Source organism: Trichomycterus rosablanca, chromosome 23 (genome assembly GCF_030014385.1).
Source record: "Trichomycterus rosablanca isolate fTriRos1 chromosome 23, fTriRos1.hap1, whole genome shotgun sequence".
NCBI lineage: Eukaryota > Metazoa > Chordata > Actinopteri > Siluriformes > Trichomycteridae > Trichomycterus > Trichomycterus rosablanca.
Genome location: NC_086010.1, coordinates 1,438,123 through 1,462,500, shown reverse-complemented (window position 1 = coordinate 1,462,500; position 24,378 = coordinate 1,438,123). Strand labels below are relative to the sequence as shown.

The 24,378-nt window shown below is 48.5% G+C and overlaps 1 protein-coding gene across 2 annotated transcripts in view; it reads left to right on the top strand.

Moving 5' to 3' along the window:
- kif13a (kinesin family member 13A) overlaps positions 1-24,378 on the top strand; it is a 49,501-nt gene that overhangs the window by 16,713 nt on the left and 8,410 nt on the right. The window contains exons 6-36 of one of the 2 annotated variants that reach the window (XM_062985324.1): positions 1,094-1,274; positions 3,654-3,741; positions 3,830-3,964; positions 4,073-4,185; positions 5,502-5,613; positions 5,774-5,986; positions 7,818-7,928; positions 8,177-8,311; positions 8,398-8,528; positions 9,670-9,756; positions 9,846-10,021; positions 11,275-11,503; positions 13,182-13,344; positions 13,441-13,584; positions 14,331-14,480; positions 14,657-14,821; positions 15,472-15,645; positions 15,752-15,903; positions 16,006-16,138; positions 16,536-16,682; positions 17,407-17,439; positions 19,167-19,266; positions 19,721-19,847; positions 20,192-20,247; positions 20,634-20,758; positions 20,846-21,022; positions 22,130-22,222; positions 23,209-23,361; positions 23,675-23,752; positions 23,877-23,927; positions 24,010-24,115. In XM_062985324.1, coding sequence (XP_062841394.1) covers positions 1,094-1,274; positions 3,654-3,741; positions 3,830-3,964; positions 4,073-4,185; positions 5,502-5,613; positions 5,774-5,986; positions 7,818-7,928; positions 8,177-8,311; positions 8,398-8,528; positions 9,670-9,756; positions 9,846-10,021; positions 11,275-11,503; positions 13,182-13,344; positions 13,441-13,584; positions 14,331-14,480; positions 14,657-14,821; positions 15,472-15,645; positions 15,752-15,903; positions 16,006-16,138; positions 16,536-16,682; positions 17,407-17,439; positions 19,167-19,266; positions 19,721-19,847; positions 20,192-20,247; positions 20,634-20,758; positions 20,846-21,022; positions 22,130-22,222; positions 23,209-23,361; positions 23,675-23,752; positions 23,877-23,927; positions 24,010-24,115 — 4,038 coding nt within the window. Of the gene's footprint in view, positions 1-1,093; positions 1,275-3,653; positions 3,742-3,829; positions 3,965-4,072; positions 4,186-5,501; positions 5,614-5,773; positions 5,987-7,817; positions 7,929-8,176; positions 8,312-8,397; positions 8,529-9,669; positions 9,757-9,845; positions 10,022-11,274; positions 11,504-13,181; positions 13,345-13,440; positions 13,585-14,330; positions 14,481-14,656; positions 14,822-15,471; positions 15,646-15,751; positions 15,904-16,005; positions 16,139-16,535; positions 16,683-17,406; positions 17,440-19,166; positions 19,267-19,720; positions 19,848-20,191; positions 20,248-20,633; positions 20,759-20,845; positions 21,023-22,129; positions 22,223-23,208; positions 23,362-23,674; positions 23,753-23,876; positions 23,928-24,009; positions 24,116-24,378 lie in introns of those variants that run through there. The other variant, XM_062985323.1, reaches the window with a different exon arrangement.

The following is a 24,378-nucleotide window of genomic DNA, read 5'->3' as shown; positions in this document are numbered from 1 at the left end:
TAGAGCAGACACTGAAGCAGGGTGAGACACTGAAGCAGGGTGAAATACTGAAGCAGACACTGAAGCAGGGTGAGTGACTAAAGCAGGGTGAGTTACTGAAGCAGGGTCAGATACTAGAACAGGATGAATGAACTACATCAGACTCTGAAACTGTGAGATACTGAAGCTCACACTGAAGTAGGGTAAGATACTTCAGCAGACACTAAATCATTGTGGATTACTGAAGCAGGGTGAGACACTGAAGCAGGGTGAGACACTGAAGCAGGGTGAGATACTAAAGCAATGTGAGATAATGAAGCAGGGTGAGATATTAAAGCAGATACTAGAGCAGGGTGAGACAGTGAAGCAGGGTGAGATACTAGAGCAGACACTGAAGCAGGTTGACATACAGAAGCAAGGTGAGACTCTAAAGCAGGGTGAGACACTGAAGCAGACACTGGACCATGGTGAGACACTGCAGCAGTGTGAGATACTGAAGCAGGGTGAGACACTGAAGCAGGGCGAGATATTGAAGCAGAAGCTGAAGCAGGGTGAGATACTGAAGCACACACTGAAGCAGGGTGAGTGACTAAAGCAGGGTGAGTTACTGAAGCAGGGTCAGATACTAGAACAGGATGAATGAACTACATCAGACTGAAACGGTGAGATACTGAAGCAGGGTGAGATATTGAAGCAGACGCTGAAGCAGGGTGAGATACTTTAGTTGGTCTGGTTGGAGAGCAGGTAGATGAACGGGAAGCTGCTGTGAATCCTATCGCTCTGCAAAATCAGGACACACACACACACACATACACACACACATACACAGACACACACACACACACACACACACACACACACACACACACACACACAGGCTCTGTGGGTGTTCTCCTTCCTGTCTTGGAACTACACACCCTGTTTAGAGTGGAACAAAGACTCACATGGTGTGAACCTGTCTGCACGTTCTGACCTTCAACCTACTGAGTCCTTCATCCAGCTCAAGTCAAAAGTTTACGGACGCTGGTCTCAACACTAAAGGGGACATGTGCTTAAGACTGTGTGTGTGTGTGTGTGTGTGTGTGTGTGTGTGTGTGTGTGTGTGTGTCTGCAGGTTCAGGGAAATCGTACTCCATGATGGGCAGCGTCGATCAGCCCGGGTTGATCCCGCGTCTCTGCTGCTCGCTGTTCGAGCGGGTTGGGCGGGAGCAGAACAGCGCCCTCTCCTTCAAATTGGAGGTTTCTTACATGGAGATCTACAACGAGAAAGTGCGCGACCTTCTGGACCCCAAAGGGTAAACAAGCGCCCCACTACTGGCACTGGAACATGTGGGGTGGGGGGCACAGAATTTCGGTCTCTGCACCTGTGAGCTCCAACAAAGATGTGGGGAGGCGTGGCCTGGGTACCTTTCAGTTTAAGTGGGGGTGTGGCTTAAGTAGCTGTTAGTTCCAGTCGGGGTGTGGCCTCTGTTCATGTCAGTGAAGGAGGCGTGGCTTCTGTTTGGCAGTGTTTGTGAAGGAGGCGTGGCTTGTGTACCTGGGCAGTAAGAGCTCAGTGGTTAAGGTACTGGATAAGTAATCAGAAGGTTGCAGGTTCAAACCCCACCTTCCAGTTTGCCAATGTTGGGCCCCTGAGCAAGGCCCTTAATCCTCAATTGCTTGAACAGTTTGACTGCTGGTAGTTTTTAATACTGTGTGTGTGTGTGTGTGTGTGTTGCAGTGTGTGTTGCAGTGTGTGTTGCAGTGTGTGTTGCAGTGTGTGTTGCTGTGTGTGTTGCAGTGTGTGTGTGTTGCAGTGTGTGTGTGTGTTAGTGTGTGTGTGTGTTGCTGTGTGTGTGTGTTGCTGTCTGTGTGTGTGTGTGTTGCTGTGTGTGTGTCTGTGTGTATGTCTGTGTGTGTTGCTGTGTGTTGCTGTGTGTGTCTGTGTGTGTCTGTGTGTGTCTGTGTGTGTGTCTGTGTGTGTGTGTGTGTGTTGCAGTGTGTGTGTGTGTGTGTTGCAGTGTGTGTGTGTGTTGCTGTGTGTGTGTTGCAGTGTGTGTGTGTGTGTTGCTGTGTGTGTGTGTGTGTGTGTGTTGCAGTGTGTGGGGGCCTGAAACGCTCCGAGCGGACCCTCGTGAAACGAGTGTGAATGAATGGTACTAACCCACACTAGTCCCCTCCTCCTAATCCCTGCCATTTGGAACAAGCCCAGGTCGAACTCACTCACCAGCACCATCTAGTGGACGCCCCGAGTCAGTGATCTTCTCACACCGTACCGTGAGCTGAGCCGTGTTTTCCGTTAGCGCGCCGAGTCCGTCAGACCGCGTGCACATGAGGAATGTGGCACGAAGGGAGTGTGACATTTTTGGGAGTGTGTGTGTGTGTGTGAGGGGGTTCTGAGGTATTTATAACACACAACACTAGACTGGTGGATGCTGCTTTTGTTCTGTTTGGCAGCAGGCTGGTTAGGGAGGCACCACATGGGTGTGTTTGTGCTCCTGGTGTAAAGTTCGTCTCAGTATGAAGGCAGGAGTTCAGCTGTCTGACAGATTTCGGGCAGATGTGAAAGGGTGTCGCAAACGATTTATGAAACATGTGGAGGACAGAAACTGTTGCTCTGTTACTGGATGATTTATCAAACAGAATTGATAAGGTCTTTTATGTGTTTATTTTGGTTTTTTTGAAAATATGTTAAAGAAAAGAAACACTACATGGACATAATATATATATATATGTATATACAGTACATATTATATACCCACGTGCAGGCCCTAAAGGAACCCTTTTCCACCCATGCGTTCTGCACAGGCGCCTCTATCTGCCAATCAGAGTCCTTGAAGAAGTATTTGAAGAACCCGCCCACCTATTCCGGCCATCCCTCCCTGCAGGCACTGCCAATTATGCCCGCTAGATGGCGCCCAGCCGACCGGTGGCAACGGCGAGTTTCGAATCTCAGAATCTCCGCGCTGGTGCGTTAGCAGAATATCCTGCTGCGCCGCCCGGGCGTCCTCTTTGTTTTAATTGAATTTGTGTGTTTTAGACACAACAGTTGATAACAGGTGTAATAAATCAGTTCTATAAAGGGAATTAGATGCTTCCAACTTTTCAGCAACAGTTTAGGGAAGGTCCTTTCCTGTTCCAGCATGAGCACGCTCTAGAAAGACTCAGTATTAAGAAACTCCGGCGTCCTGCACAGAGCCCTGACCTCAGCCCCACTCAACAGCTCTGGAATGAACCGGAACATCAACATGAGTGCCCAGCCATAAGAATGCTGTCATTTTTTGACTGAACGGGCACAAATCCCCATACACAAACATACTTTAAAGTCTTGTAAGAAGCTTCTCAGAAGAGTGTCTGTGGTTCTAGTTAAGATCACATATAGGGCTCTTTGTTTTAATACCACTTTAATTTAAAACAGGGTTTACGACAAGCTCGCGGTCAGGTGTCCAAATACTTCTGGCCCTATAGTGTAGCGGCCTTCGGTCACTGGGGAAGGGGGGGTGTTCTTGTAGGTAGTCCGGTTTTCTTCCACCTTTAAAACCGACCACTGGACTCACTGTTCCTAATTAGGCTGTAAATAAACGAGTGAATGAATATGTGTGTGTGCGCACTTGCACAGGATGCCTTCCACCCTCTGCGACCCTGACCAGTAAGTGTGTGTGTGTGTGTGTGTGTGTGTGTGTGTGTGTGTGCAGGAGTCGTCAGTCTCTGAAGGTGAGGGAGCACAAGGTTCTGGGTCCCTACGTGGACGGTCTGTCCCAGCTCGCGGTCACCAGCTTCCAGGTAACCTGACCTCCATTCACCTCCATCACTCGTCTGCTCACTGGCTTGTTTTCCTTTCTGACAGAACTAGAATGTGGTTTTTCGGTAGGACATCGAGTCTTTGATGTCAGAAGGAAACAAATCGAGGACGGTCGCCGCTACCAACATGAACGAGGAGAGCAGCAGGTCCCACGCCGTCTTCAGCATCATCATCACGCAGACCCTCTACGACCTGCAGTCTGGGGTTAGATACGGTCCAGAGTCCTGCTTCCTTCTGCTCGGTCTGTACAGACGTGAAGAGCGGCACTGTTCTAAATTCTGTGTGTGTGTGTGTGTGTGTGTGTGTGTGTAGAACTCAGGTGAGAAGGTTAGTAAGGTGAGTCTGGTGGACCTGGCGGGCAGTGAGCGAGTCTCTAAAACCGGCGCTGCAGGAGAGAGACTCAAGGAGGGCAGCAACATCAACAAGTGAGAATCCTATTTGGGGCAACAGTTTTGGGAAGGCCCTTTCCTGGTCCAGTTTGAGGGGGGGGGGGGGGTATACCAGTGAAATCCTTGTGCCTGTATGATAATTTTGTCTGTAGGTGTGGTGCAGCTGAGGTCTGGGGTTTGAATCTCAGCGGTGCTGCCCGTCAGGTGACTAGATGGGGTTGGGAGGTGCATTTGTCAGTTCCAAGCCTGGATAACATTAGCAGGGTAGAAAGGGCATCACGAAGGGCACATGAGGTATACAGCCCAAAATGATACGACCCCTAAATACGGGAGCAGCCGAAAGAAAAAAAAAAGAAATGATGATATTATAGTTTTCTGTACTTTTTATTTTATTTTTTATTTTTTCCCCCTTTAGTGCATCCAATTGTTCAGTTTGCATCGTGCTTCCTCTCTGTCTATGCCGAACCCCGCCCTGACCGAGGAGATCGAAGCTAACCCGTATCCCCTCCGGAACATGAGCAGCAGCCGGATGCATTTTTGCCACCCGCACATTGACGAGTTTGGTGCCACCTAACGTTGCACGCGGAGAGACACACCCTAAGGGCACTCTTCCTCATCTCTTGTGCAGGCGCCTCTAATCAGCCGGCAGAGGTCGTAATCGCGTTCTGACAGAGAGAGACCCACATCCGGTTCTTTGTCCCGCCCCCCAACTGAGCAACCGGCCAATCGTTGCCCATACAGCCGCTCAGCTTCGAACCGGTGAAGCAGAGCTGGATTCGATACCACGTACTCAGAATCCAGCTCTGGTTGCAGCGTGTCTTTTTACCGCTGCGCCACCTGAGCGGCTTAGTTTTCTGTACTTTTTAAAAAGGGATTTTGGGATAAAAACAAAGCAATTTTATGTGCAAAGATCTGAAATGATAATTTAAAAAACAAACAAACTGCCTTTTCCCTAAAAATGTGTTTTTTGAATGAGTTCTGAGGTCCAGTCCGTCCATTATTTGCCTTTTAAACTGATGGTTAAACTGGTTGTTGAAGCTGAGAAGGCAGTAACTGTTATTTAGCACTTAAGGATCAGTGCAGTGGTGCAGATATGGTGAAACAACAGTGACGTTATTTGCTTTGGTTTTTGCCTGTCGTATAAAACGCTGTATTTTAATACAATTATAAATGACAGTTTGTTTATATTTGTGCCGTGCAAAAGTGCAGATTTCACCAGAACTATAATGAACCAAACGAGCGGTGATTATCATTAATGCAGACAGGACAGGCAGAGACGTGGATAAAGATGTGTGTGTGTGTGTGTGTGTGTGTGTGTGTGTGTGTGTGTGTGTGTGTGTGTGTGTGTGCAGGTCTCTGACCACGCTGGGCTGTGTGATCTCGGCTTTAGCAGACCAGTCAGCAGGAAAAGGAAAGAGCAAGTTTGTCCCGTACAGAGATTCGGTCCTCACCTGGCTCCTGAAGGTGAGCTGCTCTGCTGACCGGTTCAGGTTCTGATCCGGTTACGGGTGCTGGTTTATTTACCTGCGATAGTAAAATAGTCACATGATCAACACTAAGCTGATGCGTGAGGCGAGTGGATGTTGCCTCGTTCTGTAACGGTCGTGATGTCTGTGTGACGCAGGACAACCTGGGTGGGAACAGCAAGACGGCCATGATCGCCACGGTGAGTCCAGCGGCGGACAATTACGAGGAGACCCTGTCCACGCTGCGCTACGCCGACCGCGCCAAGAGAATCGTCAACCACGCCGTAGTGAACGAGGACCCCAACGCTCGCATCATCAGGGAGCTGAGGGAGGAGGTGGAGAAACTGAGGGTGCAGCTCTCTCAGGCCGAGGTTAGAGGAGGAACACGTAACAGAACGGGGGTGCCAGTACATGCACCCATTTTCAGGCGCAGTTCTGCTGCATTCTGACCAGAACTTCGGGGTCCCACCTCTCCCTCTCTCCCTTGTGCAGGTTCAAATATAGGAAGTTTGGGCAAAAATTGGGTTGAGATTAGGGCTGCATGATATTGGAAAAAACTGACATTGCGATTTTTTTATTGCGATATTAAAAAAATGCAGGAATTTTCACCACATTATTTTTTTGTATTTTTTTTTTTTATAATTATCTATTTTTTCCCACTTTTTTCCCCCCAATTTTTATCCCCATTCTAGTCATATCCAATTACCCTGATTGTGTCCTCTATACTGGTTCAACCCCTTGCCGCTGACTGAGGACGCCACTCAACCGAATTGCGCCCCCTCCGGCACACAGTCAGTACAGTCTGCATTTTACACCCGCACGAGCCGAGTTCATACACCGAGAGACACTGCGCACGGAGGGTCACACCCCCCTCAATGTCATTCCTCAGCCCTGTGCAGGCGCCGTCAGTCAACCAGCAGGGGCCGCAGTCGCACCAGTTATGAGAACTAATGCTCCGACTCTACCCCTAAGCCCCTGAACAACAGCCAAACGTTGTTCATACTGCCGCCCAACCCAGTCGGAAAGGCAGAGCCGAGTTTCGATACGATGTGTCTAGAAACCCCGACTCTGGTGCGCTAGCGTACTTTACCGCTGTGCCACCTGAGCGGCCACCACATTATTAATAATGCATGTACAGTATCTTACTCTAAATAAGGGGCTCATCTGTGAAAAAGCGTGGTGCCTACAAGGGATACAAGAGATTACGACCAGCTACATCTTTGTACTGGGTTGAAACTGAGCATTAAACTAAGAAAGCTTCAACATCACATGAGGGAATTATTAACAGGATGGACAAAATGGGTCATTTAATATTTAATTTCACAATCAAAACCTCTTCAAGTAGTAACATTATTAAAATAAAACTATACAAACAAAAGAGCAGCTGTACACCCGTTCCAAATCCCAGATGCCTTAGTTACTAAGCTCACTACTGAGGCGTCTTAATATTTCAGTGTTATTTTGACTCAAGAACGAGCGAGAATCGGAAGCGTCCTTTGTGATGAAGGCAATCCCAGAATTCATTGCGGCATCTCTTCTCTCACCGAAAAGTAAACATGGCTGACGGTGCAGACAAAGTTATTTTCAAACGTAAATAAACGTTTTCATTTGCAAGTTTGGGCTCGTCAGCAGACGTAAGAGTTTTCTGTACACGAATCCAGATGCTATATCGACGTGTTAGCGCCGTCCCACCTCATTCCATTGGTTTTAACGGCAAGATGCTAAATGCTAAACGCCAAACCCGATGGAATCGCTAAGTAGCGCGTTCGAATGACCCGCCTTATAAAAGGCGGCTCACTGGGATTTCGAACACACTGGTGTAGATGCGTCATGGAAAACGAGGACGGTGTGAATTTTCGTTTCGTGTCCAGCAGCAAAAAAGTTGTAGCGTGACGTATTTGATTTAATTTGCATTAAGCGACATGGCACGTCCCGCCGTGTGACTATTGCGCCTGCACGCATCGCGATGACGATGCTGAAACGATATATCGTGCAGCCCTAGTTGAGATAATAGAAATGCTGCTCATGACACATTCAGATTTATACCTAATGAGGGTGCTGCTGAACGCCGGTGGTTGCCAGATCCACGGTTTCCCCACTTAATGAATTGACATGAACTGGCTATGATGCATAGCTTTCCTCGTACACATCCTTACACTCCTGTGTGTGTGTGTGTGTGTGTGTGTGTGTGTGTGTGTTAAGTCTCTGAAGGCTCCTGAGCTGCATGAGAAGCTGCAGGAGTCGGAGAAGCTGATCCAGGAGATGACCGTCAGCTGGGAGGAGAAGCTCAAGAAGACGGAGGAAATCGCACAGGTACCCCTCACCCCCCTTCCATCCACACACACGCGCATCTAATTCAAGACACCTCCATGTCTTGAGTTTGCCCCGCCATGGAATTCCTCAGATGTTCCTTAGATGTTAATCAGGTGTTTAATATTCCATATTGCTGCTGCCATTGTGGCCTCTGCTGGATGTCTGAGGCTGCACAGACTGAACCCTGCCGCTTTAATCTAACCATGAAGCACTGAAACGATGTTCTGTTTGTGTGTGTCCGTGTGCAGGAGAGACAGAAGCAGCTGGAGAGCATGGGAATCTCTCTGGAGACCTCAGGGATTAAAGTCGGAGAGGATAAGTGCTTCTTGGTCAACCTGAACGCCGATCCTGCCCTCAACGAGCTGCTCGTCTACTACCTGAAGGTACGGAGAAGCTGAGGAACAATGTCTCTAAGTGATATCTGCTGAGTGTTCCGTCCATCTCTGAACTGTTGTTGGTGTGCGTACAGGAGCACACGCGTGTGGGAGCCGACACGTCTCAGGACATCCAGCTGTTCGGGATCGGGATTCAGCCAGAGCACTGTGTGATTGATATCGCTTCTGATGGAGACGTCACCCTCTGCCCCGTGGAGAACGCCAGGTCAGCACACACTGAGAACCGTGATGATGTTCCTTAGATGTTCCTCAGATGTTCCTTAGATGTTCCTTAGACGTTCCTCAGGTGTACCTTAGATGTTCCTCAGATGTTCCTTAGATGTTCCTTAGGTGTACCTCAGGTGTTTCTCAGACATTCCTCAGATGTTCCTCAGGTGTTCCTTAGATGTTCCTTAGATGTTCCTTAGACGTTCCTCAGGTGTACCTTAGGTGTACCTCAGGTGTTCCTTAGGTGTACCTCAGGTGTTTCTCAGACGTTTCTCAGGTGTTCCTCAGATGTTCCTTAGATGTTCCTCAGGTGTTCCTCGGGTGTAACTTAGGTGTTCCTCATATGTTCTTCAGGTGTTCCTGGTGTTTCTCAGGTGTTTCTCAGGTGTTTCTCAAATGTTCATTAGGTGTTCCTTAGATGTTCCTCAGCTGTTCCTTAGATGTTCCTCAGATGTTCCTCAAGTGTTTCTTAAGTGTAAATCAGGTGTTCCTTAGATGTTTCTTAGAAGTTTCTCAGGTGTTTCTCAGATGTTCCTTAGACGTTCCTCAGGTGTACCTTAGATGTTCCTCAGATGTTCCTTAGATGTTCCTCAGGTGTTCCTCGGGTGTAACTTAGGTGTTCCTCATATGTTCCTCAGGTGTTCCTGGTGTTTCTCAGGTGTTTCTCAGGTGTTTCTCAAATGTTCATTAGGTGTTCCTTAGATGTTCCTCAGCTGTTCCTTAGATGTTCCTCAGATGTTCCTCAAGTGTTCCTCAAGTGTTTCTTAAGTGTAAATCAGGTGTTCCTTAGATGTTTCTTAGAAGTTTCTCAGGTGTTTCTCAGGTGTTCCTTAGATGTTCCTCAGGTGTTCCTCAGACGTTCTTCAGGTGTAAATCAGATGTTCCTCAAGTGTTTCTCGGACGTTCCTCAGATGTTCCTCAGGTGTTCCTTAGATGTTCCCTCAAGTGTTTCTTAGGTGTTTCTCGGACGTTCCTCAGATGTTCCTCAGGTGTTCCTTAGATGTTCCCTCAAGTGTTTCTCAGGCCGAGACCAGATTTAACAGAGCTTTATATTTAGAAGCTGTGAGATGTTTTCTGATGGTGGTGATGTTAAACATGGGAAGTTCTAGTGAGCGTGTCGTGCATCTGTTGCTCCACAGGACCTGTGTGAACGGGACCGTGGTTTACGCCTCTGTTCACCTGTGGCACGGCGACCGCATCTTATGGGGCAACAACCACTTTTTCAGGTAGAACGTTCTCCTCCGTCTTTATTCGGTTCCGAGATCGTCTGCGCGGCGTCCCGTTAACGTCTGCGTCACACGTTTCCCGTCTACAGGGTGAACCTGCCGAAGAGGAAGCGGCGCGACCGGCTGAAGGATCTGGAGCGAGAATCGCCGCGCTCGAGCTACATCGACGTGGACGTGGAGACGGCGAGCGAGGCCTCGTCCGAGCAGGACTACAGCTACGAGTTCGCTCAGATGGAGGTGATGATGAAGACGCTGGGGAGTAACGGTGAGCTACGACTGTTCCTCCGTGTGCACCTCCAAGGTTTCCAGGTTTCTCCTGCGTGGAGTTACATCAGCACATGCACTGAATCTCTCGGTGGTGCTATCGGCCGCCCAGGCGTCTGCACAGACACGATTGGCTACGTCTGATGTGTGGGTGGTCGAAGCCCTACGATAAGTCGTCATCCTGTCCAGGGTTTTTCCTTCTTGCTCTCAGTGTTTCCCAGTGAAACCGGACCCACCGTGACCCTGACCAGGATAAAGCAGTTGATAGAAGTGATTGTATCAAGCTCTGTTAATCGTACATTCCTCAGGTGTTCCTCAGGTGTTCCTTAGATGTTCCTCAGGTGTTTCTCAGGTGTTCCTTAGGTGTTCCTCAGCTGTTCCTTAGATGTTCCTTAGATGTTCCTTAGATGTTCCTCAGGTGTTTCTCAGGTGTTTCTCAGGTGTTTCTTAGGTGTTCCTCAGGTGTTCCTTAGATGTTCCTTAGATGTTCCTTAGATGTTCCTTAGATGTTCCTCAGGTGTTTCTCAGGTGTTTCTCAGGTGTTTCTTAGGTGTTCCTCAGGTGTTCCTTAGATGTTCCTTAGATGTTAATCAGGTGTTCCTTAGATGTTCCTCAGGTGTTCCTTAGATGTTTCTCAGATGTTCTTCAAGTGTTTCTCAGGTGTTCCTGAGATGTTGCTTAGGTGTTCCTCAGATGTTCCTTAGATGTTAATCAGGTGTTCCTTTGATGTTCCTCAGGTGTTCCTCAGGTGTTCCTTAGATGTTTCTCAGATGTTCTTCAAGTGTTTCTCAGGTGTTCCTCAGATGTTCCTTAGATGTTAATCAGGTGTTCCTTTGATGTTCCTCAGGTGTTCCTCAGGTGTTCCTCAGATGTTCCTTAGATGTTCCTCAGATGTTCCTCAGATGTTAATCAGGTGTTCCTTAGATGTTCCTCATGTGTTCCTCAAGTGGTTTTCAGGCCGAGACCAGACCGAGACCACCTCCCATCTTCAATGCCATGTATACTATATGGCCACATTTTAGGGAAGGTCACATGGGTTCCAGCATGTCTGTGACCCTGTGGTTCATGAAGCGAGGTTCAGCGCAAATTCTCACATGCCTGTTCCAAAGTTTTGTAGAAAGCCTTGCCAGAGAAGTGGAGCCTGTTACAGCGTCAACAGGAGGCAGATGTATATCTCTGCTCATGGTTTTAGTCAGGTGTCCAGATACTTTTTGTCATGACCGCCCCCTGATGTTTGTCCCTGGTTCCGTGCAGACCCGGTTCAGAACGTGGTGCAGGTGTTGGAGAAGCAGTACGTGGAGGAGAAGCGCTCGGCGTTAGAGGAACAGCGGCTCCGTTACGAGCGAGAACTCGACCTGCTCCGTCAGCGCCTCTCCCCTGACAAATCCACCTCCCAACAGCACCAGCGCAGCAACAGCCTGGCCTTCCCGACGCCGCCCTCCCACACCACGCTCACCAGAATGCGCCTGTGGACGGAGGAGAGGTAAACCGGTCCGGACTGGACTGTACCCGCCTTGGGTCAGAAATATACGTACAGCAGCTCGGACGATTCATTCGTGGTGGAAAACGTCCATGATGTCATGACACCTGTTGATCATATAAATTGACCACTGAAGTCGTGCGTCATTCTGTAGTCCTCGTTATGCCCATATTTGGAGACCCGGGTCTAAGCCCGATTTCCTATGGCAAAAATTAACGGGGTTTTCAAAAAAATCGTCTAACGCATCCTGTGCTGAATAAACATGTTCAGAACCCTGTACGTTTCGTCCTGTGTACATTTTTCTCCTGTACATCACCGGATCCTCTGAATTACGAGGTTTGTTAAAGGGTCGTAATACTAACAATGCTACACGAAAGCTAACGCTACTGCGCATTAATTAGACGTCACTGAACTACACCGATCAAATCGACGGAACGAGCGGCCCGTTTTTGTTGAGTACGACCAAAGGCGTAACACCCGACCGTCCTCGCTTTCTACTTTAATGTAGCTAGCTACTAAAAATATAAAGTAAAACTTGTGAATATCGCTCCTCTGTTACGCCGGTGAATCGCGCTGCTTCGTGCGCTTATTTAAGAGGCTTATAAAAGAAAAAGAAACAATATAAGAGGCTTCCAGTCTAGTGACGTCAATTCAGTGCGCAGTAGCATTAGCTTACGTGTAGCGATACTCATATTTTGACTCTTTAACGACTTCGTAATTCAGAGGATCCAGTGATAATAGACAGAAGAATCTCCATAAAACAAAACCTAACAGCTCTGGAACATTTCTTATGACTACAGGATGCGAGAGAGGCGATTTTCATTTCTCCCATTCAAAATTTCTCTTAGACCCGGGTTACCGAATATGGGCATAACAACATGGCGTGGACTACAAAATGACGACACGACTTCAGTGGTCTATACGGCTAGTTTGACTGCACTTAGTAAAAACATTTACATTTACATGTGCAATACCGACCTCTGCTGGTCAATCGATGGTACTGCACAGAGAGTCGGTGATCTCTGTATTGACCCGCCCGGTGCAGGTGAAAACAAGCGGTCTGTACTGCACACGTGTCGGAGGGAGCGTGTGTTAGTCAGGAGTGGAGGTCTGCAGCAGTAGAGGGAATTGGATATGACTAAATTGAGTAAACGAGTCTGGACTGGACTGCTCCCCGCCTTTAAAAGTGCTCATTATAGAAGTCAGATGTTTTTCTGTGACTTTTGGACGATTCGATGGATCAAAAATATACATACAGCAGCTCGGACGATTCATTTGTGACGTAAAGCGTCCATGATGTCATTTAACTTGATATCATGACTGTCGACTCATTGAATACACTTGGTGATCATATAAATAGGGCTAGTTTGACTGCACTCAGTAAAAACATTTACATGTGCAATACCGACACCTGCTGGTCAATTGATGGTACTGCACAGATAGTCGTAATCTCCGTATTGACCCGCCCGGTGCAGGTGAAAACAAGCGGTCGGTACTGCACATGTGTCTGAGGGAGCGTGTGTTAGTCAGGAGTGGATGTGTGCAGCAGTATAGGGAATTGGTTATGACTAAATTGGGAGGAAATAGGACAGATATGCATTGAAAAACACAAATCAGTCTGACTATAGGAAGTGTATCTTCTGTACCTGTGTGTGTGTGTGTGTGTGTGTGTGTGTTTCAGGGACGAACTGTTCAGGCAGAGTTTGGCGCGGCTGAGAGAGCAGGTGGTCCGTGCCAACACGCTGGTACGAGAGGCCAACTTCCTGTCAGAGGAGATGGGCAAACACACCGACTACCAGGTGACCCTGCAGATCCCGGCTGCCAACCTGAGCGCCAACCGCAAGGTGAGCGGACCCCCGCCATGAAGGCCACGCTCACACCGCAGGGACTTCGGCTCGGCTCGGTGTTCTTCACCCGCTACGTTTGTGTTGTGTGCGCAGCGCGGTGCGATCGTGAGCGAGCCGGCTATCCAGGTGCGGCGGAAAGCTAAAGGCACGCAGGTTTGGACCATCGAGAAGCTGGAGAACAAACTGGTGGACATGAGGGACCAGTACAGGGAGTGGAAGGAGGGAGGACAGGACATGGTGAGAGACCACACAGCATCACGGGTTCTTCTACAACCTGGCAACCTTGTTCATGAGCACTGTTCCGTATTTATAGGTGCACTGGTCAGTGGTCAGTCGTTCTTATTATCGCTGATCAGAAGGAACTCGTCTGTAGACATGATGAAACGTGATAGACGCTAGTGAGACCGAGGGCAGCGTTACCTCAGTGGCTAAGCTACTGGACTATTAATCCGAAGGGTGCTAGTTCAAGCCCCACTGCTGCAAGTTTGCCACTTCTGGAGCCCTAAACAAGGACCTTAACACTCCTTTAAGAAGATCGTTCAATCCGCCACGATTTTTACAGATCACAAATGGAAACATGACAGACTCCCCCTTTAAGGCTAGCCTGCTCTGCCTATTACCATCAGCATGTAATCACTAGAGCCACAATTCCATGCAGTTCCTAAATAGGGTAGTGATAGCACAGTGGTTAAGGTACTCGACTAGTTATCAGAAGGTTGTTAGTTCAAGCTCCACCACCCACGTTGGGCCTGAATACGTGTCCTAAATGCTGTAAATATAAATCTTGCTACTCTGCTGAATTTTTAACATTTTTTTACATGCTATGACCCTCATGCTGTGTTATAAAGTGCCGTGACTGTAAGAATCGTTAGGTCACGTGCCTAGGGCGTGACGCTGTGATATATTCAATCAAATCAGACCCCCCCCCCCCCCCCTCCTGATATTTAATTCTAAATCTTTGCTGCTTTTAATCTTTCTCTCAGTCTGCCAGGACGCTTAACAAGCAGGGGGATCCGTTCTACGAGGCGCAGGAGAACCACAACCTGATCGGCGTGGCCAACGTCTTCCTGGAGTGCTTCTTCCACGACGTGAAGCTGCAGTATGCAGTTCCCATCATCAGCCAGCAGGGGGAGGTACGAACCTGAACCGGCTGTTTCTGATGAATTCGAGCTGGGATGCACAACTGTTGTTCGAGTCCTTTAGAGAGTTCCGTTGACAAACTGTGTGCTGTGCAGCTTTAGTTCAGAGGTTCTGATACTAACAGGTTCTCGTATACACGTGTTACCTGTCCGTTCTGTTGGTGGTTAAGGTGGCGGGTCGGCTGCACGTGGAGCTGGTGCGGGTGAGCGGAGCCGTACCCGAGCGCCTGTCGGGCGGGGACGACTCGTCTGAGAACTCGAGTGAGAGCAGCGGCTACGACGTGATGGACACCAACGGAGAGATGGTTCACATGGCCAGGAAGCTCACCTGCAGGGTACGTTAATACAGAGCCGCTCTAATAAATCCATCACAGCTGTGTGTGTGTATGTGTGTGTGTGTTTACATCCCTGTGTTCCACAGGCTCTGTGTTGTTGTGTACCTGTGTGTAAATGTGTGTTTACATCCCTGTGTTCCACAGGCTCTGTGTTGTTGTGTACCTGTGTGTGTTTACATCCCTGTGTTCCACAGGCTCTGTGTTGTTGTGTACCTGTGTGTAAATGTGTGTTTACATCCCTGTGTTCCACAGGCTCTGTGTTGTTGTGTACCTGTGTGTAAATGTGTGTGTTTACATCCCTGTGTTTTACAGGCTCTGTGTTGTTGTGTTCCTGTGTGTAAATGTGTGTGTTTACATCCCTGTGTTCCACAGGCTCTGTGTTGTTGTGTACCTGTGTGTGTTTACATCCCTGTGTTTTACAGGCTCTGTGTTGTTGTGTACCTGTGTGTAAATGTGTGTGTTTACATCCCTGTGTTTTACAGGCTCTGTGTTGTTGTGTTCCTGTGTGTAAATGTGTGTGTTTGCATGCCTGTGTTCCGCAGGCTCTGTGTCCTTGTGTACCTGTGTGTGTTTAAATGCTTATATTCTGCAGGCTGTGCATTCCTGTGTACCTGTGTGTAAATGTGTGTTCACTTTCCTGTGTGTCACAGGTGCGAATTCGCAAGGCCACCGGTTTGCCGCTCAACCTGTCCAACTTCGTTTTCTGTCAGTACACATTCTGGGAGCATGCGGAACCAGCGCTGGCCCCACCTTTGGTGAGCCCGGATATGCCCACCTCCCGCACAGGCGATGCACAGTTTACTGTACAGTTCGATCACTGCAAGGTGAGAACACACACACAAATCTCTCTACATACTAACAAGCTTTGTCCAGTTTCCCAGTAGCACCAGATCTGCCGTGACCCTGACCACGATGTGTGTGTGTTTGCAGGACTACGTGGTCCACGTCTCAGATGAGTTTGTGGAGTTCATCTCAGACGGCGCGCTGGCTATCGAGGTGTGGGGGCATCGCTGCGCAGGAAACGGGCGCTCGGAGTGGGAGGTGAACGCGCTGCAGGCTAAAACACGAACGCTCCGGGACAGGTCAGTGTTTGGCTATATGTGTGTGTGTGTGTGTGTGTGTATATACAGTATATATGTGTAGATGGGGTGATAATTGTGTGTGTGTGTGTGTGTGTGTGTCAGGTGGAGCGAGGTGTCCCGCAGGATTGAGATGTGGGTCTCTATCCAGGAGCTGAACGAGCAGGGCGTGTACTCACCTGTAGAGCTGCACCCCAGCAGAGACGTCAGCACTGGCGGGGTGTTCCAGCTACGCCAGGTCAGACAAACACATACAAATAAATGGTAAATGCTGACCCGGGGTATCCGTATCCCGGGGCAACTGCCAATCAGAACTGGAGAAAAATACACCTGTCCTTTATTTAGTTAGGTGGCTGTAATATTGGTAGTCGGATTTGTATGTGTATAGAGGGCACAAACCCAGCTGGTGCCTTAGTGACTGCAGGAGTTTACAGAGTGCTCAGGGGAACTGGTTATATCCAAACGGAACAGAAAATGATGCGAATGAATCAATAAATAAAATGAAGGCTTGTTTTTGAAAGCTGTAGTATCTGTAATACACACACATTCAGCACCACGCTGTTCCACATGCCTTTGACTGTGTGTGTGTGTGTGTGTGTGTGTGTGTGTGTGTGTGTGTGTGTGTGTGTGTGCAGGGACACTCTCGGAGGCTGGAGGTGTGTATAAAGCCGGTTCAGCACTCAGGAACGTTACCGCTGTTAGTGGAGGCCGTCCTCTCCGTCTCTATCGGCTGCGTGTCCGCTCGTTCTACCAAACTCCAGAGAGCTCTGGACAGCTACCAGGTCAGTGTGTGTGTGTTACATCTCCGCTGCCTTTTTATCCTCCCTGTTTGTTCTCAAATGTGTGTGTGTGTGTGCCAGGGAGAAACGACCCGCTGGAGAAACGCCTCCATCCAATACGCTAATAATCTGTATATTATTAGATTAATTATTCTATATTTATTTAGATTTATTTAGTCGTATTATTTGTATCTGTGCAGTATGTTGGTCTACATGGAAAACCAAGTGCATTCAGCTCCAGAATTTTTGGCACCATTGGTACATGTGGGCAAAAATACGTCAATAATAATAAAACTGGCAATTATTTTAATTTAGAATCGAATCCACTGGGCACTCGGGTGGCATAGTTGTAAAACTGCTAGTCCATCACTGCTGAGATCTCGAATTCAGATCACAGCTCTGCTATCGGCCAGCCCAGCACCTATACAGATGTAATTGGCTGTGTCTGAGGGAGGGAAGGCCAAAGGGATTCCTTGCCGCTGCACAGAGACGGGGAATAATGGAGAGGAGAGCAGTGCGTGACTCTCCTGAGGGTGTGTGTGTTAAGATACTGCCCTCCACTGTCAGGGAGATACAACTGGGGAATTGGATACGACTAGATTAGTAATAGAAATTGTATCATCACCAACGGTGCCTTAGTTTTGGAGCTGACTGTTGTACACGGAGAGGTAAAACTGCATTTAGCAGAGTGTGTGTGTGTGTGTATGTGTGTGTTTTCTTGTGCCAGAGGGAGGAGGATGACGATATGGATAGTTATCAGGTACTTGCTCGTTCTGCTTGCTGTCCAAAACAGGCATAATGACCCTGAGCTGCTGAGCACATGTTTAACCAGGGGGCGCTAACGAGTCTCATTTCAATCACTGGGGATTTGTTGGGGGGGTGCAAACAAATACAACTAATAACTAACCTTAAATGTAAGGAAGATGTCTTGATTCGAAAAATATTGAGCCATTCTGTTGAACTTTAGACAGGTCAGGGCTTCTAGCTCATCTGTCCCGGAGGAAGCACATGTTAGCCATAGTATCTTCTCTCTGGATTGGTAGCTGGAGTGTGGTTGGATCTCAGGAAGCCGGGCGGAGTTAAAAAGGCCTGAAATGATTTAGGACACTTGGGTTCATAAAAGTTCATTGTTTTACACAACATGGTCAAAAGTGTGTGGACACCCCACAAATGATGTGAAATAAATAATAAGTTTGGGGAATGACTGGGCCCCTGTGCACAAAGTGAGGCCCCTAAAGACACAGTTCCACCCTTGTGTACACCTTTGGGATGAATCGGAATTGGAACGTCGATTGCAGGCCGGACCTTCTCGTTTAACACAGGTGCCTGACCTCACGAACGATCTTTTGGCACAGGTTCCTACAGGTACACTCCAAAATTAAAGTAGGATGCAAATGTGGTTTAAAATAGCGCCTGTGGGTTTGGATGGAACTGTCCGACCAGTTCATGGTCCAGCGTCCACATACTTTTGGCCATGTATTGTATAAAGGTTGTTTTTTTAAAGCACAAACAGCACCAGTGAACCCGACTGGTTTTACAGAATAAACCAGCACTGCTGCACTAACTCGGCCACCATCACCCCAGAGAGCTTCACTCACACGCTCACCGTCTGCATGGCTGCATGATTTACTGCATGTGTGTGATCAGACACACGTGATCCCGTCACCGCGCTTTCACTAAAGGAGACCGGCCGGTCCGAGCCTCCACGCTGCCGTTTATATTCACTTCAGGATGCGGTTCTGATCGTGAGACGGAGTCTCAGAATCTGTTCCTACAGTCTGTCTGTTTACTTTTATATCAGTGTTTGTGTTCACTGGAGTTCCAGAAATGTAACGTAACAATACATAAATATTCATATTTAGGCGTGAACACTCCTTATAACTACTGAATTAATGTGTTTCAGCCACACCAGCTGCTAACAGGTGTAATAAAATGATTATATAAAGGAAATTGTGAGCTTCCAACTTTGCAGCAACAGTTTAGAGAAGGTTTTAGGTTCGGTTTAAAGAAACTCCAGAATCCTGCACAGAGCCCTGACCTCAGTGACCCCAATGAGGTGCTTTTTAGGGGCTGGCCTGTCTGACTGGAGGGGTGTAAGCGAGTCCCTGATGTGCTGATCAGTGGGTGCTGTTTTCTCAGGGACAGAACGTCTGCTTCCATCACATCGCTTCACATTTACAGCGTTTACGCTTGCGCTGTCATCCAGAGTGAGTTCTAACTTTGAGCAGTTGAGGGTCCTGATCAGGGGCCCAACTGTGGCAGCTTGAACCAATAACATTCTGATCACTAGCTTGGTCGTAAACTCAAATATTGACCAAAATTTCACCCAGTGCAGCTTCAGATGATTCAAATGTATGAAAGGTTCCAGTGCAGGAGTTCCATATTTATCATATATGTTATCCAGAACATAATAACTGATGTAGGTGTGTGTGTGTGTGTGTGTGTGTGTGTGTGTGTGTGTGTGTGTGTGTGTGTGTGTGTGTGTAGGAGGAGGATCTGAACTGTGTACGTGAGCGCTGGTCCGAGGCTCTCATCAAGCGCAGGGAGTATCTGGATGAACAGATCAAGAAGATCATGAGCAAATCAGGTACAGATTCACTCTGTTTCACACACACACACACACACACACACACACACACACAAACACACACACAATACATGGTCATCCAAAGCGACTTACTTTACAGTTACAGTGTACAGTCTGAGCAATTAAGGGTTAAGGGCCTTGCTCAAGGGCCCAAGCAATCTGGCAGTTGTGATAAATGATTACTAGTCCAGTACCTTAACCACTAGGCTACAGCTTGCCCTTGCCCTATTTGTTTAAAGCGTAATATTTCCTTTATATAACTGATTTATTACACCTGTTGGGAACTATTGTGATCAAAACACATGAATTCAGTAATTCCAAGCATTCTGGTCCCAGTGGTTTACAAGATGTAACTTAAAGCCTCCACAAGGGGGCAGTCGTGTACAGGTTTATTTTGTTTTATGTATCGTGTGTGTGTGTGTGTGTGTGTGTGTGTGTGTGTGTGTGTGTACAGAGAAGTGTGAGGAGGATGCAGAGAGGGAGGCCAGGTTAGTGGAACAGTGGGTGGGACTAACTGAGGAACGGAACGCCGTTTTGGTTCCAGCGCCTGGAAGCGGGATCCCCGGAGCGCCTGCCCAGTGGTAACACACACACACACACACACACACACACACACACACACACACACACTAATATTATAACTATTATCATAAACTGGGTCATGATTAGGAAAGCAGGTTTGCACCATAAGGTGAACCTGGTCTGGTGAAAATGACCTTGTACTGGATCGTCTTACACTGACAGTTGTAGCTGAGTGGTTGGACCTGTGGCTTATCAGTAGCCACGGTCGGGCCCCTGAGCGAGGCTCTCTCTCACGTATATAGTAGGTGCAGCAGGCATCATTCCTACACACACAAATTACACACCCTTATTTCAGCTTTTTCATGTTATTTAAGTAGGCTTGATTTTTTTATCTTCGCCCTAGGGTGCCACCTCCTGGCATGGAAGCTCATGTTCCTGTTCTGTTTCTGGACCTGAATGGTAATTTTATTGGTGCTAATTATACACGTTTATTACATAATAATAATAATAATAATGTTAGCAATAGCTGTAGTGTTTTAATAATTTAGAGCAGAACTTAAGTCTGTATTATCCTGGTCAGGGTTGTTGTGGGTCCTGTAACAGGATGCCAATTCATTGAGGGGCCACAGTGATCTCTCTCACCAGACATATCTGAGATTTGGGGATTCAAACCCTGGATCCCAGAGGTAGCAGGTTTATTTCTGCAACCTGTGCAGGGTATTCCTGTCCTGCACCCAGTGTTTCCCCGGTGGAACCGGACCCACCTCACCCCTGACCATGATAAAATGATTGATGACGTGAAGATGGTTCTGGCTGTTGGAATGAGACGTTTGATTCTGTTACAGCTGATAATTTAACGGTGAGCGAGCAGCTGACCGGTCCACGAGCGGCCGGCGTGAACTCCATCCTGCCCAAAGAGCACGGCAGCCAGTTCTTCTACCTGCCCATCATCAAGCACAGCAACGACGAGGTGCGCCAACACACCTGCAGCATGAACTCCTTTACAGGAAGCGGTCGGTCGGTGGGTTTAATGCATGGCTGTGTCTGGTGGTTACAGGTGTGTGTGACGTGCACGTGGGACTCCTCCATACACGACTCCGTCCACCTGAACCGCGTGACCGCACCCGCCGAGCGCGTCTACCTGATCGTCAAAGCCACGGTGCAGCTCAGTCACCCAGCGAGTATGGAGCTCGTCCTGCGCAAGAGGATCGCCGTCAACATCTACAACAAACAGGTACAGTCAGGGGCACAGGCACCGACAAGGGTACAGGCAGGAGCAAAGGCAGGAGTACAGACACAAATAGGGGTACAGACACAGGGAAAGGCAAAGTCAGGGCACGGACACAGACAAGAGCACAGACTCGGGCAATGTCAGGAGCACAGACACTGGCACAGGCAAGGGTACAGACACAGGCAATGTCAGAGGCACAGGTAACGTCAGGGGCACAGGCAAGGGCACAGACATGGACAATGTCAGGGGCACAGGCAAGGGCACAGAAATGGACAATGGCAGGGGCACAGGCAATGTCATGGGTACAGACACTGGCACAGGCAAACACAGAAATGAACAATATCAGGGGCACAAACACTGGCACAGGCAAGAACACAAAAATGAACAATGTCAGGGGTACAGACTGTGGCACAGGCAATGTCATGGGTACAGACACTGGCACGGGTAATGTCATGGGTACAGACACTGGCACAGGCAATGTCAGGGGCACAGACACTGGCACAGGCAATGTCATGGGTACAGACACTGGCACAGGCAATGTCATGGTACAGATACTGGTACAGGCAATGTCAGGGGCACAGGCAATGTCAGGGGCACAGACACTGGCATAGGCAAACACAGAAATGAACAATGTCAGGGGCACAGACACTGGCACAGGCAAGGGTACTGGCACAGGCAATGTCAGGGGCACAGGCAAGGACACAGAAATGGACGATGTCAGAGGCACAGACAATTTGTTTCGAGTGTGTCTCAAAACAAATGTTTGTTAGCCCACTACGTCTGAGATCTTGAGCTCTGGGGTTGGAATCCCAGGCGGTGCTGTCGAAGGGAGAATGGCGGCATTAGTTGCAGCTGTCCGGTCGAGGTGCCTGCACTAGGAATAGAGGGTCTGGATGCAGCTCTCGGCGAGACTCCAGACTGCCGGGGAGTGACGGAGGGGACGCCCGGCCAGCCGATAGCACAGCTGAGATTTGAACCGGGACTAGCGTGATGTGCCCAGGGATACGATCCCCGGTGCTGGCTCTGTATGCGACTGGTCTCGGCACTTCTCGGCCGGTCCTGGTCCGGTGAGGAAGGTTCTTGACCGAGACGTGAATGAATTTCTTGCAGAGCTTCACACAGAGTCTGAAGAGAAGAATGTCCATGAAGAACGTCCTGCACTCCTGCGGGGTCACGTACGAGATCGTCTCCAACGTGCCCAAGGTGAGAGAGACGCGATGCAGTGATATTTTAATAAATACTGATGTTCCAGTGCGGGTTAGACTGCTACTCTGTACAGTGGTGTTAAAAAATTAAAAACTGGCCGCTCAGGTGGCGCAGCGGTAAAGTACGCTAGCGCACCAGAGTCGGGGTTTCTAGATGCATCGTATCGAAACTCGGCTCTGCCTTTCCGACTGGGTTGGGCGGCAGTATGAACAACGTTTGGCTGTTGTTCAGGGGCTTAGGGGTAGAGTCGGAGCACAGGTCCTCATAACTGGTGCGACTGCGGCCCCTGCTGGTTGACTGACGGCGCCTGCACAGGGCTGAGGAATGACATTGAGGGGGGTGTGACCCTCCGTGCGCAGTGTCTCTCGGTGTATGAACTCGGCTCGTGCGGGTGAAAAATGCAGACTGTACTGACTGTGTGCCGGAGGGGGCGCTGGTCAGTCGAGTGACGTCCTCAGTCAGCGGCAAAAAGGGTCGAATCAGTATAGAGGAGCAATCAGGGTAATTGGACACGATTAGAATAGGGATAAAAATTAGGGGAAAAAATTGATAATTAAAAAAAAAACACTGGACGGGAGGCGAGAATAGCCTGGACAGGGTGCCCACCCCCCTGTGTGTAGGGTATAAACACCCAGTCTGCCTATATTACTAAGATTTAAACCCGGATCTCAGCGCTGGTGGTCTAGTGGTATTTCTGGGTACATTCAGCACTGTCAGAGGTTTCTTATTTGAGAGATAATGGCTTTTGTTGTGGTTCAGTGGAGTCCTTGGGCCTTTGACATGGCTTTGTAACCAGGTCCTGTGCTCCTGTAGAAACCGTTTTCAGCCAGAATGTGTTAGTTAGCCAAATTCAGTTTGGTGACCTGGTTAATTGAGGAACCCAGGCAGTAGTTACCAGGGGTGATATAGGTGTTGAATTACATTGTTCCTCACACCAGTTGAATTTTGCATGCATGCTCACACACACACACACACACACACAGGCGTCGGAGGAGCCGGAGGAGAGAGAGACGCTGGCGTTAATGGCGGCACGCGGTGAGGCCGAGGAGACGCAGGATGGAGAAACGTACATCGAAAAATACACAAGAGGAGTCCTGGAGGTGGCAAACATCCTGTGCCTCGAGAGACTCCGACAGGTACACACACACACACATACACACACACACACACACACCTACATGCACACACACATGTTGAGAAAAATAGTCAAATACAGATATTTAGGATTTATTTGATCTTTTATGGTGGAAAATGAAAGTTGTGTCCTTCACATGGTCTAGCGAGCTTTACATCATCATGGGCGTGAAGGCTGCAAGAAAGAAGCACCTTGAGTGGTGAAATAGACGATCATGGTTGTGCTTGTGCCAGAAACTTGGTTTGGATTGTTCTGAGATCATACAGCTTTAAATGTGTGTGTGTGTGTGTGTGTGTGTGTGTGTGTTCTGACAGGCGGTGACTGTGAAGGAAGCTCTTTCAGCTAAAAGCAGACACATACGCAGGAGCCTGAGCACTCCCAACGTCCAGCACGTATGAGAACCATTCACACACACTTTAACACACCTACACACACCTGGTTATAATGTCTGTAACTAACACACACACACACACACACACACACATCTTACAGCATTGTGTGTGTGTTTTACTACAGACCTCAGGTTGTAAGTCAGACGTGACCGGCTGTGAGGACATCGACCTCAAGGTGTGTCATCTGTAATCTATAAACACACACACACACACACACACACACACACACACACACTCATGCCGTTGTTCATGTGCAGGCCCACTGTGAGGTGCAGCAGGACGTCTCAGACGGCATTTTCCATGAATCAGGGGTCTTTACAGCAATCATCAGGGACACGCCCGTCAAAAACAAAGAGAATCAAGGTACACACACACACACACTGATCATCGGCATCTGGTGCTGAAGTTTATTTATTCTTCCTTCCTTCCCTCAATTGTCCACTAAACCATGAGAATCTCTGTATAACAGGGTACAGCACCACCCACGGCGTGTTGATTTCTCATGTTACATAACATCCGTTCTGCTGTTGTTTATTCTGGGTTTACAAACCGGATCTCTGAGCCGTTTCGGACCAAAATAACTTTGGATTCTTGAACTCGTTCCATTCAGGCCTCTCAGAACTTGT